The sequence below is a fragment of the Macrotis lagotis genome, chromosome 3 (genome assembly GCF_037893015.1).
Source record: "Macrotis lagotis isolate mMagLag1 chromosome 3, bilby.v1.9.chrom.fasta, whole genome shotgun sequence".
Taxonomy (NCBI): domain Eukaryota; kingdom Metazoa; phylum Chordata; class Mammalia; order Peramelemorphia; family Peramelidae; genus Macrotis; species Macrotis lagotis.
In genome coordinates, this window is record NC_133660.1 from 236,888,515 (window position 1) to 236,907,180 (window position 18,666).

An 18,666-nucleotide genomic window follows, 5' to 3' on the forward strand; every position below is an offset into this window, starting at 1 on the left:
CATTAATGAAGCCAGGACAGAGATGATGAGGGAGAAAGTTGAGGCATGAAGGATAGCCAGAGAAAAACCTTGGGAGGTAGGGTCATTTCCTTGAACCTTGGGTATGTACACTCAGTTCTGGTTCAGCCATCCTCCTAGCTCCTCAGACAACCACAGTGCTTTTCATCATCATCTCTCATGGTGCCACGGTTGCATTTAACCACACACTGGTTTTTCCAGAGTTTCATTTGTTATAGATAGCTGGGAATACTTCAGATATTTGAATAAGAAAGGCAGATCTACACATATTTTAAGGGCTGGACCTTTACCCATTTTACATACACACATATACCTACATATTAATTGAAGTTAATTACTTACTCTAGTTAAGTTTTGATTAGTATGCCATTTGATATATAAACAGCTATCTATTAAATAAAGCATCAATTTTATGAAAAAAGCTCTCCAAAGAGCCTGTTTTACCCATCAGTTATGGCAATGCCATGACCACTGACCTCTGTCCTCTTAGACCTTCCACAAGCCTCCTCACATTTGAGGATGTGTTTACAGTAGCTCTGCCTGAATTGAATTCATAAGATTCTAGCTCTAGAAGCTTGAAGAGATCCCAGAGGTCATCTCATCCACGCCTCTCATTTTACAGATGAGAAAACAGAATTCCAGAGAAGGCAAGTGATTTGTCCAAAACCCAGGCTCCCTGTGCTGTGAATCAGGGAGCCCTGGCATAGTTTCCCCCTTCCCAGCCTGACTTGTTGAATGGTGCCTGTACTTGGTACCCTTTGAGAAGCAGTCCACTGCCTCCTAGGCTATCCTGGCTCCTTTTGCCCTGCAGGGAGTGATGGGTTTTTCTCCGATGACGAGCCAGACCCGAACACGCAGAACCTGACAGTGGGTCGCTCTGGCTCCAGTAGGAGCCTGGGAGAGGCGGCAGCTGCCGGAGGGCAGCATCCTTCCAAGCAGGATCTCCGTGCCACAATGCAAACAAAGGGTGAGTGGTTACACCAGTTGCAGTCGGGATTCAATCAGTCAATTAACATTCATTAAGTACTTGCTGTGTACAGTGTGACAGACAAAAAATGAGACAGTCTCTGCTATCCAAGAACTTCACCTTAGCCTGTGAATATCACACAAATATGATATAAGGTGTTTGGGGGGGTGGGGTGGAAGGATTAAGCAGCTTGGTTGGACAGGGGAAGAGAGGAGATTAGAAAGTCTTCACATAGAAGATGATGCTTGAGCTGAGCAACAAGTGAGGAGAATTCCAGACATGGGGTAGACCCAGCCAAAGAATAGGATGGACTGTAGTATTGGACTACAGTCATGATGGACTGTAGTATTGGTGGAAGGAAGTATATGGACCAAGCTTGGAGATTAGTTGGAACCAAGTTTTCAAGAATTCAAAATGCTAAAAAGATAGTTGTTTATAGAGGTATTCTAAAGTCTTTTAAGTATTAAAGCTTAACACTGCACTAAGACATTTGGGACACCTTGCATTTAATCTTTGAGGGAACAGGGAGCCACTGGAGTTTATATAGTGGGCAGACTTTCCCTTAGCAAAAATCATTGTGTAGGTTTTGTGAAAAATAGAAAAGGGAAACGATGTGAAGTAGGCATACCCATTAAAGTAGTCCTGCAAAAGTGATAGCTCTGCAGAAAGAGATATTGTAGAGATAGAAATAGCACAATTCAGCTCCCATCAGCCCCAGTATTGACAGGATGAAGGACTGGGGGTAGGGAAGCTGCTATAATCAACCAGTCACAGGGTAGCAGAGGTGGGCCACTCCTTAGGAGGTAGGGTATGAACAGGGCACAGTGAAGTCCACATCCTTGCCTGGCAACATTCCTCTTTGGGCCTCTCCTCCCTTTCTTCCCCTCTATCCTCTTGGTTTTGGGTTCCATGAAGGATGGGTGAGAGCCCACTTGGGACAGTGTTGAAGTAACCCAGGAAAGAGGTGATGAGAGAAGAGGTGGTGATTTGGAGGTAAATCTGGAGTTTTCTCTAGCACCCAAACTCTTTATCCAACAATGGTTCATGTGCTGGGATGGAAAGAGACCTCAGCTGGGAGTCCAGGCTCTGTAGTCCACTGACAAAGTAACCTTGATTAAGTCCCTAATTTTCTCTGGGTCTCAGTTGGTTTCCTTTTTAAAATGAGGAAGTTGGATTAGGTGATTCCCTCAGGGCACTTCCAGTTGTGATGCTGTTTTTTATTCCATATTGGTTAAGGTCCCCAGAATTGGATGTTTCCATTCCTTACCAGAGGCCTCAGAATACCTACAGAGGTAGAGGCCATTAGATTCATCTCTGGACCCTAGATGGCACTGAGATTTGTCTCTTTCTAGGGCACCAGCTATTTGGACCTGCACCAACAATCATAAGATCATGACTTTCAAGCTGGAAGGGATCTTAGAGACCATCAGGCCCAACCTTTCATCTTCCATTTGAGGCCCCAGACTCAGTATTTATTCAAGGTCACACAGTTGTTAGCTTGGATGGCTCACACCCAAGGTAGTAAATATTGACAGAGGGGTTTGAACTTCTTTGATTCCAAAGCCAGCATTCCCTCCTTTACTTGTAACATTTGCCTTTTGCTATTTTCTAAACTCCCTTGATTTCTGCTCCCCCACCCCCAATTTTCTGCTTTTCTCCCTGGAGTTGGAGAGATCAGCCACTTCCGATCCCTGGTCAACCTTTCCTCTTATCCACTTAATCCTGTTGCTACCACCTTAAACAGGCCCTTGAGTCTGGCCTCCACTTCCCTCTTTCCCTTCTGTCCACATCTTTACCCTCTCCTTCACCAGGACAGATGTTCAAGGGTTGATTGACAAGGGAAAAGACAAGAACACAAATACTGCATAAATGCTCATTCAAGAAAATTACTTGGACTGGATGGTCCTTCCCTTCTAATCTCTTACTCAGCAATATTCTATGGACCTCGCATCAACTCTGGAGAACCCAACTACAAGATGAATGGGAGTTAGTCTGGGACGGAGAGTTGGATCCAACTAGGCACTCCCACAACCCTAGGCTCACTCCCAGCCTCCTGGCTACATTGCATGGCTGACATCATTCCTATGCAGTCCCCAAGCCAACCAGGCCCCTTGGCCTGGGGCGCAGAGGCTAGAAGGACCCTGTCTGTACAATTAACTGTTCCTTTTGCCCCTAAAACAGTTCGTTGGCCCTTCCAATAACACACAAAGATAATCCCACCTGCTCCTTTTTTATTGGTTACCTATTTGGCAAGTCACTGAGTCTCTGTGACTCAGTTTCCTCCTCCAAAGAATGGAATAGTGATATTTGAACTGAATGGTTTCTGAGGCCCTTACACCTATACATTTATGATCCTATGATCCTACCTGGGAGGCAGGCAGTAAGTCAGAAACTGGGAAATTGGGTTTATAAGAGGCATTTAATAGAATATATTCATAGAATAATAAATTGAGGGATGGAAGGGAACTCAGAAGCTGTCTAACCCAGCCTTCTTACTTTATGGAAGAGAAAATGGATGTCCAGGGAAGCTGAGTGAGTTGCCCATGGTCACGCTGGTAGTAAGCAGTCAGAATCACAATTTGAACCCAGGTCCTCTGACCTCAAAGTCAGTTTTCTTTCTGTCAGAGGCAGGATTTGAATACAGTGCTATTTCCACTATACCGTTCTTGCTTCTAAGGAGAGAGCAGGTAAGGAAAGGATCAGGGCCAACACCTAAGGTGGGGAGCAACCCAGAATGTTGAGATGGACTTTTCTTCCTTTAAATCAGATGAGTCCATCCAACTGCACACTCCTTTTATTGTGCTCTCTACTCCCTTTGCAGGGATCTCCAGCAGCATGAACTTTGATGAAGAGGAGGAGGAAGAGGATGATGAAGATGAAGAAGAGGACAGTTCCAGCTCTTCTCAGTTAAACACCAATGCCCGGCCAGGCTCCGCCACCAGCAAGAAGTCAAATAAGGTTGGAAACCTTCGATTATACTAATTCAGGGAAGAAAAAATGGCAGAAAGATAGAGACAGAGTTTCTTTCCCATCATAAGGTCTTGCAGACATAAGGACATTACAGGAATGGGTAGGAGTAGTCAAAAAATATAGTGAATTGTATTTATGAATTGTGGGAAATTAGGCTGAGGTTTGAATGCCAAGTGGAGGAATTTGAATTTCTGTGAATCACAGAAATGATTCACCAGAGGTTACAACTGGCCAAATGATTCAGACCTTGAGATAAATGGGGTTGGGCAGTTTCCAATCCTGAAGATCCTTTTTTAAAAAATCATTTTATTGATGTTATGTTCCACCACTACCTTAATAATGAACTTTTCATTTTGACAAAGAAAAATAAGTAAGTGAAAGTCAAGTCTTTTTGGTTTCTGCTTCTGTCATTCAGTATTTTTATTTATTCTTTTTGGTCACCTGTACATTTTATAAGCATTTTATAAGAATCTGTGATTCTTTTATGAAAAATGGTAAGTAGCACAGGATCAAGGACAAATCCCTGATGCCTTCCATTTAAGATTCTTTTCCAAGTTGATGTTAATCTCTTAATGTCTACTCTTTGGGTCTAGGCAGTCAATCAATTTAAACTCTGCTATCATCTGACTTACATTTCCCCAAATTTCCTACAAAAATATCACAAGAGACTTTATCACATGCTTTGCTAAACTTTGGGTTAGCTATATTTGTAACATTTCCCTGTTCTCCCTACTAGAAAGAGACCTTATTCTGGCATGAGTATTTTTATTTAATGAAGCCTTGTTGGATTTTGTAATCATTGCTTCCTTCTCAAGATCTTTATTAACCTCCTTTTAATAGAACATCCTAAAATTTTGCCAGGATTTCGATTCAAGCACACTTATCTGTAGACTCCAACTTCTTCCATTTTTTGAAAATTGGGACATTTTTCCTCCTTCTAGTCTCATAGCATCTCTCCCAATTCCAAATAATCTTTTTAAAAAAATCCTTGACAGCATCTACAGTTCTATCCATCAACTCCCTTTTAGTTCCTGATGATGAAGTTCATCTCTGGACCAGGTGACTTGACCTCATCCAGGGCAAGCAGGTGTCTATTTAGTAAAATCAGCTTTTTTAGTGAGCCAGTGGCCCTTTACAATCCGGTGCCACCCCTTCTTTCCAGCTTTATTTTACATTAATTTTTCTTAATTGGAATAAGCTTTTTACCCTGAATATGTTTCTTCTTCTGTAACTGCCCATACTGTTTCCTACATGTGTAATATCTTTCCTCCTGCTTGTCTTATTGAATTCTTTATTTGTTTATTTATTTATTTGGGTGTTTTTTTTTTGTTTTTTTTTTAGTTTTTGCAAGGCAATGGGGTTAAGTGGCTTGCCCAAGGCCACACAGCTAGGTAATTATTAAGTGTCTGAGGCTGGATTTGAACTCAGGTACTCCTGACTCCAAGGCCAGTGCTCTATCCACTGCACCACCTAGCTGCCCCGGCTTGTTGAAGTCTTATCCATGCTTTATAGACCCACTAAATTCTAACCCATCTTCCCCATAAGGTTCTACTTCTCTCTTCACTCTTAAAGGCTACTGATCTTTACCTTCACACGGTAGTTTTTTCTTTTGTCTTATTTAAATTTAAATTAAATTTTATCTTATTTAATTTAAATTTTGCCACCCTCCAGAGTCCAGAAGAAAGAAGGATAACTTATAGCTTGAAGAATCTTCAGGTTAAGGGGAAGTTTATTTTAGAATAGGGGAGGCCCAAATATGTTTGTGGGGAGAGGGAAAGGGACCAATGAGGAGTGAGAGATTGTAAATAGTGCTGGTTTTAGAGTGGGGAGACAATTTCCCCTCTCTAACCTCAGTTTATTCATCTGGAAGAAAAAGATTTCTTTATTTTTCCTATTTTCTCTTCTCTTCTCTTCTCTTCTCTTCTCTTCTCTTCTCTTCTCTTCTCTTCTCTTCTCTTCTCTTCTCTTCTCTTCTCTTCTCTTCTCTTCTCTCCCCTCTCCCCTCTCCCCTCTCCCCTCTCCCCTCTCCCCTCTCCCCTCTCCCCTCTCCCCTCTCCCCTCTCCCCTCTCCCCTCTCCCCTCTCCCCTCTCCCCTCCCCTCCTCTTCTTTCTACCCACATACTATATACCCATCTGTCTACCTTTTTGTCTGTTTGTCAGTGAGTCAGTCTGTTGGGCAGTGTTTTGGTTGGTCTGTTGATCTGTCTGTCTGTTGGCTAGGTCTGCCTATTTTACCTACTGAGAGACTTAATCCCACTGCTTTTTAGCAGGAAGATTTTAACCTGTGGCGTTTTTCTGTCCTGGACTGGATTGCCCTTTGTAGGGCTGCCCAACCCCCAATTGATACCAGACCCAGAATGGATATATGATCAGTTTTAGACTTTCTTTAGCTTGGAATTCCCAAATTCAAACAATGCACCAACCTTAGCTTCCCCTACTAGCAGAGACTGTGGGCATGGATGACCACTATATTTGGTGAGATTAGTATCATATCCCTACCTCATAGAGTGCTGAGAAGAAAATGCTAAAGGATAAGCTATTGTCATCATCATCACCACCTTCATTATTATTATTATTATAGCTTTTGAGGATGAAAGAGTGGGGCTTAATTAGTGGGACAAGGTACAAGGAGAAGGGGTCAGCCTGGGCAAAGTGGAAGGCCACCCTTCCTCTGGAGGAAAGGAAGAGGGAAGTCATTTTGAGGAAAGGAGAGGTGTCTAGGGAGCAGAAGATAAGGCCTTCCACGTGTGTGTGTTTGTGTGTGTGTGTGTGTGTGTGTGTGTGTGTGTGTGTGTATGTGTGTGTGTGTGTGTGTGTGTGTGTGTGTATGTAAGTAGAGATGGGGTAGAAGATGATTCAGGAGGAGACTGGAAAAATTTGACTCCTTAAAAAGCATCTGACTGGTGCTGCTGGCTGCCTTTTCTTGTTTCCCATGCTACCTATGCCTTCCAGGAGACGGCCTCAGCCCCCAGCCCCTCAGCCCAGGCACCACTTATTGAGGTGGAGGACCTGGAGGAATTCGCACTCCGGCCGGCCCCACAGGGCATCACCATCAAGTGCCGCATCACGCGGGACAAGAAGGGAATGGACAGAGGAATGTACCCTACCTACTATCTGCACATGGAACGGGAGGATGGAAAAAAGGTCATCCAACCACTTCATGCTTTGCTAACCTTGATCTGGGATGAAGACACAGTCAAACCCCCTTTCCCTTCACCCTGGTGCCAGGAAACCATTCTTTGTCCCTTCTTCCCTTATTTGTTTTCTTGTCAGAGACAAGGAATATCAATCCCTCCTTTTTGCTTTTCCTGGGTCTAGGGAACCATGAATAGTCTCTTCCTCATTCCCATTCCCTTTTCTCTGGTCGATCATCCCATCTTTCCTACCTAGGTTATGGAGGATTAGAATACAAAGAATCCAGGACCCATGATATGAGTCTTTTTCACTAATCCCTTCCATGTTTGCCCCTCTGCCCCACCAACCCACTGATTCTGGTGTCTGTTTCTCACCTGAGTACCATTTTCCTTCATGTGTTGCATTCATTCCCAATGGCCCCTTGGCCTAACTCTTCACCATCAAGTTCCCAAGACAGGAGGTTTTTTGATCCAAGGGAGGGCAGTGAGAAATCACTTGTGACTCATGTCTCAGAATATGGGCCCCCAACCCAGAATTACCAATGCACCATACCTGCCTAGACATAGTACATATATATATAGCCAGGATCTTGTGTAGTGAGGGTAGGGGATGGATCATCGTGTTGTGTCCTTAGGTATTCCTCCTGGCTGGAAGGAAGAGGAAGAAGAGTAAAACATCTAATTACCTCATCTCTGTAGACCCAACGGACTTATCCCGAGGAGGAGAGAGCTTTGTGGGGAAACTCCGGTAATATTGGGGCCCCAAAGGGGATACTACTAACCATTCTGACCACAGATGCCACCCCTCACCAGGGCTAGCCTGGACCCCTTTGCTTTATCTTATTCTGCAAATAAACCTCTCTCCTAAATTGTACAGCTTATAATGTCAGAGGTGGGAGGGACCTTAAGAGTTTCATATAATAATGAAATTATAGGCCCAGTTCAAAAGAAAAATATACTACCCATCTCATGAGGTTTGGAGAAATAAAGTATTTTATGAACCTCCTGGAGCATGGTAGAAACGTGAGCCATCCTAACAGATGGCACGTGATACATTTCAGTTAAGTATGTATGTATGGACATCCTACTAAGTGCTGAGCTATCCAAGGGTATAAGCAGTTTATTCATCTATGTTTCTTATTATAATCCCAATTTTCCCAATGAGGAAACAGACTTGATAATGGTTAAAGGACTTGCCAAGATTTCTTAGTAAAGGACAGGTAGTATTTGAATCCAGGTCTTCTAACTGTACTACATGAGACTTGCCAAAAAACTCATGATGAGTTAGTGATGAAATTAGGACTGGAATCTAGGTCCCCTTCCCCCACTCTCCTCTTCCCTCCCCTAACCACTAGGTTATACTTACCAGGAGTGCAAGAAAAAGACTTGCTCTGGGATCCTAGGAAGTTTGACTTATGGTCATCCTTACTCAGATTTTGACCCTTGATGTGTCTCCTCTCTCCTGGAGTCCTTGTCCATGATTACCCTAAGGGAGCAGAATCCTTCTGTTCAGAATCAGAGCTTGGGGTCTGCCCTTCCTCAGAGATTCTGAGCTTGACTGGAGAGGAGGATGAACTCTATGCATGTTCCTCCTGGTTGGATCTTAGAGTCACAAAACCCTATAATCCAGTTCACTTTTTCCTTATCAATAAAATAGGGTGCTCAAAAGACTTGTCCAACATGGAAGATGCAGGATTTGGATCTGGGCCCTCCCAGCACCAAATCTAGAACTCTTTCCACTGAATCCATGATGATGGTGGTGGAGAGTCAGGAGACCTGAGTTCTGAAGCTTCTAGCCCTGCCATCAATTTGCTGTGTGAGTGTGGGGAAACTGCTTCCCCTCTCTAGTCATGTTTCCTCACACAGAATGTGAGCTCTTGGATAAGTTATTTAACTTCCCTGGACCTTTGTCTAGATTGCCTTTGGGGTTTCTTCCAGCTCCAGATGTAGGATTATTTAATCATATGTGGAGATTCAAGGATTTTTTATGTCAAAAGTTGATTCTCATTTGACAATGTTGGGAACTGTTGGATTACAATTGGTTTTTCAGAGCCCTCCCAAATCTGACGTTTGATGTTTTTAGGTCTCTCTCTTGGTTCTGATAACCCTGCATTCTATGTTTGAAGACTTCTTAGGTCTGAATTATTTTACAGTCCTTTCTAAAGCAAATATTCTGTTCTGTAGTCCAAGTTACTTTAAAGAGCTAATGTTCAATACAATACAACTTCTCAAACCTTTTTATTCCCCAGCTCTGATATCCATTGCTCTCTGGCTTCTAGGTCAAACCTCATGGGAACGAAGTTCACCGTGTATAACAATGGAATCAACCCAATGAAGACATCATCAAATCTAGAAGGTGCAGATTTAAGGCAGGAGCTGGCAGCCATTTGCTATGTGAGTTGTAGGGATGTTGGTGGGGGGAGACATAGAAGGTTGGAGTCAGAGACTTTATCCAAACCAGGCTAGTTTGTTGTTTGCTCATGCTCAAGTCTGTTGATCATCTCCATCCATCCATCCATTCAGTTGACCAAAACTGGGAGTTGTCAGCAGAGGATGATAATTAAGTCCATGGGAGATGATGAGATTATTGGGAGAAAAGGAGAGAGCTCACAGAACCTTGGGATACACTAATGGTTAGGAGGTCAGGCTAGGGATAATTATCCATCAGAGGAGACTGAGACAGAGTAGTCAGGAGAAAAACCAAGTATAATGTTCTATAAACAGGTGAAAGTGGTCAGAGCAGTATCTAATTCTGCATAGAGATCAAGAAGAGTGAAGAAGGAGACATAGTCATTATGTCTGACAGTTAAAGAGAACAATCGAAATTTTGGAGTGAGCTGCTAAATTTGTAGGATAAGGTGGAAATTCAGATTGCAGAGGGTTTAAAAGTAAGTGAGAAAACAGAAAAAAAGAATGAATTAAGATATCTTTTTCTGAAAATGTCTATGAAAGAAGAGAAAATTCTGTTTCAATTGATTTTTTCCAATATCTTTGAGATATTTTAAAATTAAGCATTATGCCATTTTATGTAGAGATAATTTTCCACCTCTTTGCCTATGCTTATTCCCTCATTTTTTTCCTTTTCTTATTGTTACTTTTAGAATTATATCAAATAGCTGTGACATTAGTCATCTTTGTTTTGCTCCTGATTTTTTGGGAAAAGTTTCTAGTGTGCCTTTGTTATAAATTCTGCCGTTCATAGTTTTATATATAGATTACTTATCAGATTATGGAAAGGTTCATTTGTTCCTATGGTTTTTAATGTAACAGTACTGAACTTTAAGACTTTTTCTTTAAGTGTTGATATATTCTCTGTTTATGATATGTTTAAAGCTTTCCTAATAATTAAACTACCTCTGCATTCCTGATATTGATACAGACTGTTCAAAGTTTCTCTAATTTATTCTTTGACCCATTCATTCCTTAGGATTATATTATTTCTGTCTGAATTTTTTCAGACTTCCCTTAGTAATTATAATTTTAACTGTTTTCATCTTTAAATAATGCATTAAATATTTTGCCTTTCTGCTTTTGGTTTATGAGATCTTTATACCTTTTCACAATGATTTTTGAATAGGCAAAACTGAAAAAAATTATTTCTATATTTATGTGTATGTGTAAACACATATGTGTATATACTTATAAATACACATATTTCTGATGCTAACCATTCAATTACTATCAAAAATGTATTTTATCTAACTTTTCTAATATTTTATTAAGATCCTTAATGTCTTTCCTATCTATTTTTCCTCTTAATTTATCTGTATCTATAAAGGGCACACTGAAAGCAATGATAATTATTGTTTTTCTATCTAGTTCTCCCTGTAGTTCAGCCAGCTTTCCCTTTAAGCTCCTAGACATCATGCAACTTGTTACGTATATAATGAATATTCATAGTTTCATTCAAATATAAAATAATTTTGCTTATCTTCCTTAATTATATCTCTTATCATCTCTTGTCTTTCCTGAGATTATGCTTACCACTCTTGGTGGTTTCAACTGAGGCATAACAGATTCTCTGACAGTCTTTTATTTTAGCTTTTATTGAATCTTTGTTTTAAGAAACTTTCTTATAAACAACAAATAGTTGGGTTTTGCTTTCTTCCAATCCATTTTTGCACTCTCTTCCACCTCATGGGCAAGTTGAGTACTTTCACATTTACAACTGTGATTTTTAGGTTTGTTTTTCCCTGCAATTATATTCTATTATAATATTTTTCTGTCTTTGCCAATCACTCCTTTCCTTAGAAAAAGAAAGGTATAAAAGGGAATGAAATCAGGACTAGTCACCCATAATTAGAATAGTCTGATTTCACTCCTCTTCTCTTCTCTCTACATAGCCTAGATCTAGATGCCTGGGTTTTGCACTTCTTCTGTTTTTGCCTTTTCATAATTAGATCTCTGAAGTTTGTTTTGTTTGTAACTATTTCTCACCAACTCTACTTTCTTAAATATACTTATTTCTCTCCTAAACCAGTTACCTATTTATTTTATTGTATTTTCACACAATATGTTTTCACTTCTCCCCCTGAACATCCCTTGCTGAGTTTAAATCCAAGCGAGGTCCAGGAGATCCTACATTCCTCCAACTTTATATGTTGTATAACTTAAACTGAATCAAATAAAAATCTTCTTTTTCTCCCATTACATTCCCAGACTACTCCTTTTTTTTCTTTTTTCCCTCTCTCTTTGCTGTTTTGAAAAAAAAAAACAAAAAAACAAAACCTCAGGTCCCGAGTTTGTCTCCCTTCTGCAAACTCCATTGATTTTTAGAAATGTTGGGCTTCAGAAGAGGCAATATTTTTTATTTCCTTTTCAAGATGCAAATGTTTGATCATCATTTTTGCCATTTCAAATTATTCAAACTTATTTATCTTCCTAGAGTTCTCTTGACTCTTTGATTTACATTTCAAAGATTCCACTCAGTTTTGGTCCTCTCAAAAAGAATGTTTGGAAGTAATGGATTCTTTTACAAGTCTGCATTTTCCCCGTGGGTGTTAACTTGGTTTTAAAAGACATTATTTTCATACACAGAACTTTTTTTTGTTTTTTTTTTTTTGGATATGATATTCCAATCTTGAGTTTCTCATTTATGCTCACTGATTCTATAAGATTCTGACTGGGATTCTTTGGTATATGATATACCCCTTCCTGAACTATTTTTTTATGTGTCTTAGGAACTCTGAAGTTTGACAATAACATTTCTGGAAGAACCAAATTTGGAGTTTCTTTCAAGTAATGACTTTTGGATTCTGGGTGCTCCCAATACTTCTTACCCTATAGTTCTAGGCAGTTTTATTCTATGAGTTTTAAAAAATATAATATCCAGATTTTTGTTTCATTAATGCTTTTCTAGGGATTCCAGTGATTTTTAAATTCTTTTCTCTTGAATTTTCAGGCTATTTAAAAAAATGTTGTAGATATCTTGTTAGGTTCTTTTGGATTTTGTTCTGAAATTTCTTATGGATCATTTACTTTTTGAATTCTGTTTCCCATATTCTTTTTTTCAGGGGAACTACTTTTAAGAAAAAGTTTTCCAGCTTCTATTGTTTATTATTCTTCCAAAGTTTTCCTCAAGACTCATTTTGACTTACTTCTGACTTTATCTTTTCCTTTATTTCTTTGCATATGTCTTCAGCCCATTCTTAACATCCTTGTTACCAATCTATTCTCTTTTCTGGGGTTCATTCTGTAATTATTACTAAATTTTATTTTCTAAAGTTTTATCTTTTGGTTTGCTTAACCCATAGTGTTTCTTCTTTGTATTTATAGTATTAAGTTTATTCATTTCTTTGTTCTCTCCAAAAGTCATTCTCTTGCTACTTCAATTTAGCTCTATAATTGCTGGAGTTATTTTTATATAAATCCCTGAGGAAAAGACTGGTGTAGGAGTGTAGAGTTGTTAGTAGCCACATGGAGCAGTTGGAAAACCCAGCTGATGGTAGATTTTGTACCTGTTCCCCTCTGCAAAGCCTGTAATAGGGTAGGTTCCAGACTAGGTGATCATGACCCCTGAAAAGCATGGCTGTAGAAATGGGATAGGTTCCTAAGTAGATGCTGACCTAAGTCATAGCATCTGCTGAGGGATACAATTCCAGTAGGGTGGACACTGAATGGGAGGATTATGGCAGTCACAGAGCATTGTTCTGAATGGAGAAGGTGCCACTTTAGATGACCATGACCCATGAAGAGCACAATTTTAGATAGGGAATCAACAAGCCAGGCAACTGTGGTCACTAAGAAGGCAGAATCCTGGATGGGGCAAGTTCAGAACTGGGCAGTTTGACCCGAAAATGAAAGTTCTCAGGTGATGATGGCTGCCCTCTTCTGTACCTGCATGTGATAAGGGACCCAGTTTTGAAACATTCTCCCTGGACTTTGAATCAAAGGGAGTCTGACAGGGGGCAAGTATCCCCCCCCCACTATTTCTTATAGTTCCTGTAATAAAGATTCTTTTCATTTTCTCTCTTGTTTATTGAATCAAAATTTTTGTTTGTTTTATTTTCTTCATTTTTTTATTCATGAGATGGTTTCAGAGGGATTTGGGTTTGCCTGGAACCTTTTCTTATCTCCCTCTTTACTTGGAGTCCCAATGCTTCTCATTCACTTCTATTTCCCACACAGTGAATGCAGCCCATAATGGGGCAAAGCACACAGTAGACATTGTCAAGGCTTGTGAGTTGGACAACTGAATGAACGTTCTCAGGGAGTGATCAAATCTGAGACTTGAGCCTATTTTAGCTGTTGTGAGAGAAAGGAAAGCCCTTTCCTATGAGAAGACCAGGAGGCTGGATCCCCCTGATTTTGCTATGCTTGGGATTTGGGGGAGTATACAGGAAAGGAAAGGATTGGGGGAACTGAGAGCTAGAGGTGGATTTTCTAGAGTGAGGGCACTATATGGATGGATAGATGGACTTGCCTGGCTTGGGTCAGTATTTCTGACCCCTATTGGAAAGAGATGGAATTTTCCACAAGGAACAGAGACCCTTCTGAGTACATAGGAGAATTTGCTCCTAGTTTTTCTCTGAGGAACAAGGAATTCTCCAGTTTAGCAAGATGTGTGTGTGTGTGTGTGTGTGTGTGTGTGTGTGTGTGTGTGTGTTTGTGAAATGCGTGCACATCCCCATCCAGTTTGAAAAGATGGAGGTGTGCTTGTCAATCTGACTGCACTGACGTATTCTCTTTTTTGAACTCTCTAGGAGACTAATGTCTTGGGATTTAAGGGCCCTCGGAAAATGAGTGTGATCATCCCTGGAATGAGCATGGTGCATGAGCGGGTCTCCATTCGGCCTCGAAATGTGAGTCAGTCCTCCCCTTCCTTCACTGAGTCAGTGGGCAGGAGAGCAGAGTCTATTATAATTTCTTTGAGTTGCTAAACACAGTGGGGAGAGGAAAGGAAGAAGATAGGAAATAGGTATCAAATAGGGAAAAATGATGCTGAATCTCAGAGCTGGTCAGGATCTCAGAAACCAGATTATCCAAACTGTCCAAAGACAGGGAGTCCCAGTGTAACATTACAAGTCAGTTTCTCTCTCTCTCTCTCTCTCTCTCTCTCTCTCTCTCTCTCTCTCGGTAGTGGGGTTAAGTGACTTGCCCCCTTGGTCATATAGCTAGGTAATTATTAAGTGTCTGAGTCTAAATTTGAACTCACGTCCTCCTGACTCCAGGGCCGGTGCTCTATCCACTGTACTACCTAGTTGCCCCCCAACAAGCCTCTTTATTAAGACTTCTGGTGATGGAAATGCCCACTACCACCCAAAGCAGCCCATTCTACTTTTGGTCACTAGGGCTCACAAGGAAATGTTTCCTTCCAAACACTGAGTTCAAATCCACCTCTTGCCACCTTATGCCCATTGTTCCTAGTTATGTCGATTGGGGCTAAACAGAACAAATCTATTCCCTCTAACATTTGACAACTCTTCTGATGCATGGAGTTAGCCAGCATGTCCCCTCTTAGTCTTCTCTCCAGGCCAAAGTTTCCTAGTTCAAGCAATCCTGATAGGCCATTGGTCTCCAATCGCTTCTTCAGTCCTAGGTGTACCTCCCTGGGTATGCTCCAGATGATCAGCATCCTTTATAAAGTGTGGCACTCACAACATGATGCAGGAGGTGTAGTCTGATCAGAGTAGAACATGCCACACTTGATGCAGTCTATGATTGTTTTATGTTTTCTAGGTGTTATGATGTCTTTTTGTTGATTTATGTTGAGCTTCCGGTCCACTAACTGACCCCTCCATTTTAAAACTGATATTTGCCCTTATCTTGGCTTGCCTCCCTTTCCTGTCCTCAAAGTGCCTTCTTATTGTTAATGTAAGCAGGTTCTTTGATTTTTCTCTAGTCATCAAAATTGTGGCTTTTTCTTCTCCCTTAGCATTTACTGCCAGCATCAGTTTATCCTAAATTTTAGCACTCATAATACTGTTCTTCCAGGACTATCCTCCATCTTCTATTGCCTATCTTGCTTCATGTAAAAAATAAGAATCAAGTATGGAGACCAAGTGGTTGTTTTCTTATTCTATGATGTCAGTGATTTCAGTGTCTCCACGTCTTTCCCTTGTGAGCTCATCTGTTAAAGCTAATAGACCATGCCTGGGCCATGGAGCCCAGTCTTCTTCCCTCAGCCCACTCAGTAATATATACCTCAATTGCTTCTAAGAGGTTTGAAGAATCTACGGAGAGTTCAGCCTGTCCCTTGACCTAATCACCTTTTCTGTTTTCTGTCCCATATCGCTTGTGCCAGAGGCTCCCTTCCTTGTCTCATTTTCTTTTTTTCCTCCTCTCTGCTGTCCTCACTATTTCCCACCCGTTCCATTTGGACTTCCCATCTTGACTTTTCCTATTCCTCCATACAGCTTCCCTGCTCTAATCTACTCCCATCTTCTCTCCTCTTTCCCCCATTTCCTCTTCATTCCCTTGGCCTATCCTGTTTCTCCTACCTTCTAGAAATTGTCTCCCAGTACTTTTCCCTACTTCAGACAAGTCTTGTTCTTGCTCACTCAGGAACAGGAGACATTACTGGCTCGGTGGCTAAGCAAGAATACAGACACTATCATTGAGTTACACAACAAGACGCCAGTGTGGAATGATGACACCCAGTCCTATGTGCTCAATTTCCACGGTCGTGTCACGCAGGCTTCTGTGAAGAATTTCCAGATCATCCATGCAAATGACCGTGAGTACTCATATGGGAGAGGAACTTTCTGAGACAAAGGGCTTCTCCTGAGGGAGAGGGGAGCTTATGGTGGGAAGAGAAGGGGCATCTTGCCTAGTTTGACTCAAGCCCTCAGAGGTGGCCCAGGTAGACTAAAGACCTTGTTTTCCATATCCTTTAGTTGGATTCTGTTGTTAAAGCTATTTTTGGTCCCCCAGTAACCATCATAGCATCAAAGAGCTGGAATAGACCTCAGAGGGCATCCAGCCCCCACACTTGACCTGTAATCTCTCTTACAATACTGCTGAAAAATGGTCATTCAACCTCCTTCACTTGGAGACATTCAGCAGTGGGACCCTCACTTCTAGAGTAGCCCAGCAATTCTATCTTCAGACAGCCCCAAGTGTTAGCTAGCTTTTCCTTTCATTAATCTAAAATCTGCTGTGAAAATTTCACTCTTTGGTCCTAGCTTTGCCTTTGGAGCTGAACAGAAGTCCATTTCCTCTTTCCCATGATTCATACAAATGCTGGACAGCATTCATATTTCCACCAAGTCTATTCTTCATCCCAGACATCCCCAGTTCTCTTTGTTGATCCTTATATGGCAATGACTCCCAATTGTTCACCATCTTGGATTCTCTTCAGTTCTTCAGTCTTCTTCCTAAATTATGGCCCCCAGAGGTGGCCCAGGTAGACTGTTGGCCTTGTCTGCCATATCCTTCATTTGGACACATTTTTAAAGCCATTTTTAGTCCCCATTGATTTTTATGGCTTCTAAACTAGTCCTGCAATTGACTCAAAAATTAAGCTTGTAGTCTACCAAAGTCCAGTGTTTTCCATATGAAATGAACTAATCATACGTTTTCTATCTTGTACTTGTGCCACTGATTTTTTAAATCCAAATGCAGACTTTTCCTTTTATTTGAATTAAATTTCTTTTTTAAATTGGGAACCATGATGAAATCTTCAGCTATCTTCCCATCCACTTACTTTCACCTCTTTTATAGTGTGGTCGTGGGGATGACTTATAGGTGCATCTTAGGTATCATTTATGAAAATGAAAGTAGGTAGAATTTTGAAGACTATTTTCCATAGGCATCTTCACAAGCACACAACTGAACAAGGGACCTGGAGGATATAAGATTTTACTGTATTTGTTTGTTCTTTAAGGAAAAAACCCCACAAATGTTGAATTCCACAGAAGATTTTTTAAGCAAAGTATTTTCCATATATATATATATATATATATATATATATATATATATATGTATATATATATACACACACACACACACACACACATACACACACACACACACACACACACACACATGCTGAGTGTCAACATCAAATGAACAGGGAGATGTACCTTAGCTTCTTTTCTCATTGTTGGAGAGTAGATCCTATACTGAGTCCACATGGCAAACTTCCTTATCAATGATAAAGTCCTCTGAATGCTCCTAATTTGCAGATGAAACTACTAATGTCATTTGAACCCCAGAAGACTAACAAAGTCTCTTTCAGGAAGTGAATAGTCACTCCAACGTGATTTATTTAACCATCTTTATTGAAAAAAAAACCAAAATGGGTGTAAAATGCTTATTACCTAGATTGACATGCACGTAGGATGGTCCACCAAGGCAGTCCATCTTCAGTAGTTATTTATAGATTTCTACTTGTTTTGATTAAAACTATTTCTTTATTACATTATTTAGTCTTTTTCTAATAAATACCTGCCCTCTCCTCTTTCCCCCAATTAAAAATCTTCTTTGTAATAAACATTAGTAGGAAAAGCTTAGAACCTTGGCTATATCTGACAACATTTCATTTCTTGGCCATACACCTCAACTTTGCCAAAAAGAGGGCACTATACTTCATCAGGCTTCTGTAGTCAAGTCTGGTCACTACACTCATGATTTTTCAATGTAGTTTTCTTTTTGTGTTGTTGTTTTTGGTTTTTGCAAGGCAATGGGGTTAGGTGACTTGCCTAAGATCACACAGTTAGGTAATTATTAAGTGTCTGAGGTCAGATTTGAACTCAGGTCCTCCTAACTCCAGGGTCAGTGCTCTATCCATTATGCCACCTAGCCGCCCCACTTTCTTGACTTTTCAAGGTCATTTTAGAGATGGTACAACTAGTTTGGCCTTCATTTATTAGTAGGCATTCCAAATGGGCAGTAGGATGGGACCAGAATTAGCTTCTGGGCTTAATCACCTTTGAAAAATTGTGAATTAAAAATCTGTAATGATTCCAAGCTATTTACTATCACAATCATCTATCTCCTTAATACCAGTATTTTTCTTTTGACACCAGATGATGGTAAATTTTGGAACCCCCATTATCTTGAAAGAATTAACATGACCAGTAACACAAAGGGCAAAGAAGAGATTCATGGCAGGAATAAGCAAAGTGCAGGCTGTGA

At 40.6% G+C, this 18,666-nt stretch overlaps 1 protein-coding gene across 7 annotated transcripts in view; it reads left to right on the forward strand.

Annotated features, from left to right (window-relative positions):
- Positions 1-18,666, forward strand: part of TUB (TUB bipartite transcription factor) — a 145,650-nt gene that overhangs the window by 121,640 nt on the left and 5,344 nt on the right. For 3 of the 7 annotated variants that reach the window (XM_074230227.1, XM_074230228.1, XM_074230230.1), the window contains exons 5-11: positions 830-985; positions 3,807-3,943; positions 6,908-7,099; positions 7,725-7,837; positions 9,369-9,483; positions 14,292-14,390; positions 16,093-16,264. In XM_074230227.1, coding sequence (XP_074086328.1) covers positions 830-985; positions 3,807-3,943; positions 6,908-7,099; positions 7,725-7,837; positions 9,369-9,483; positions 14,292-14,390; positions 16,093-16,264 — 984 coding nt within the window. Of the gene's footprint in view, positions 1-829; positions 986-3,806; positions 3,944-6,907; positions 7,100-7,724; positions 7,838-9,368; positions 9,484-14,291; positions 14,391-16,092; positions 16,265-16,712; positions 17,951-18,666 lie in introns of those variants that run through there. The other 4 variants (XM_074230231.1, XM_074230232.1, XM_074230233.1 and 1 more) reach the window with 2 other exon arrangements.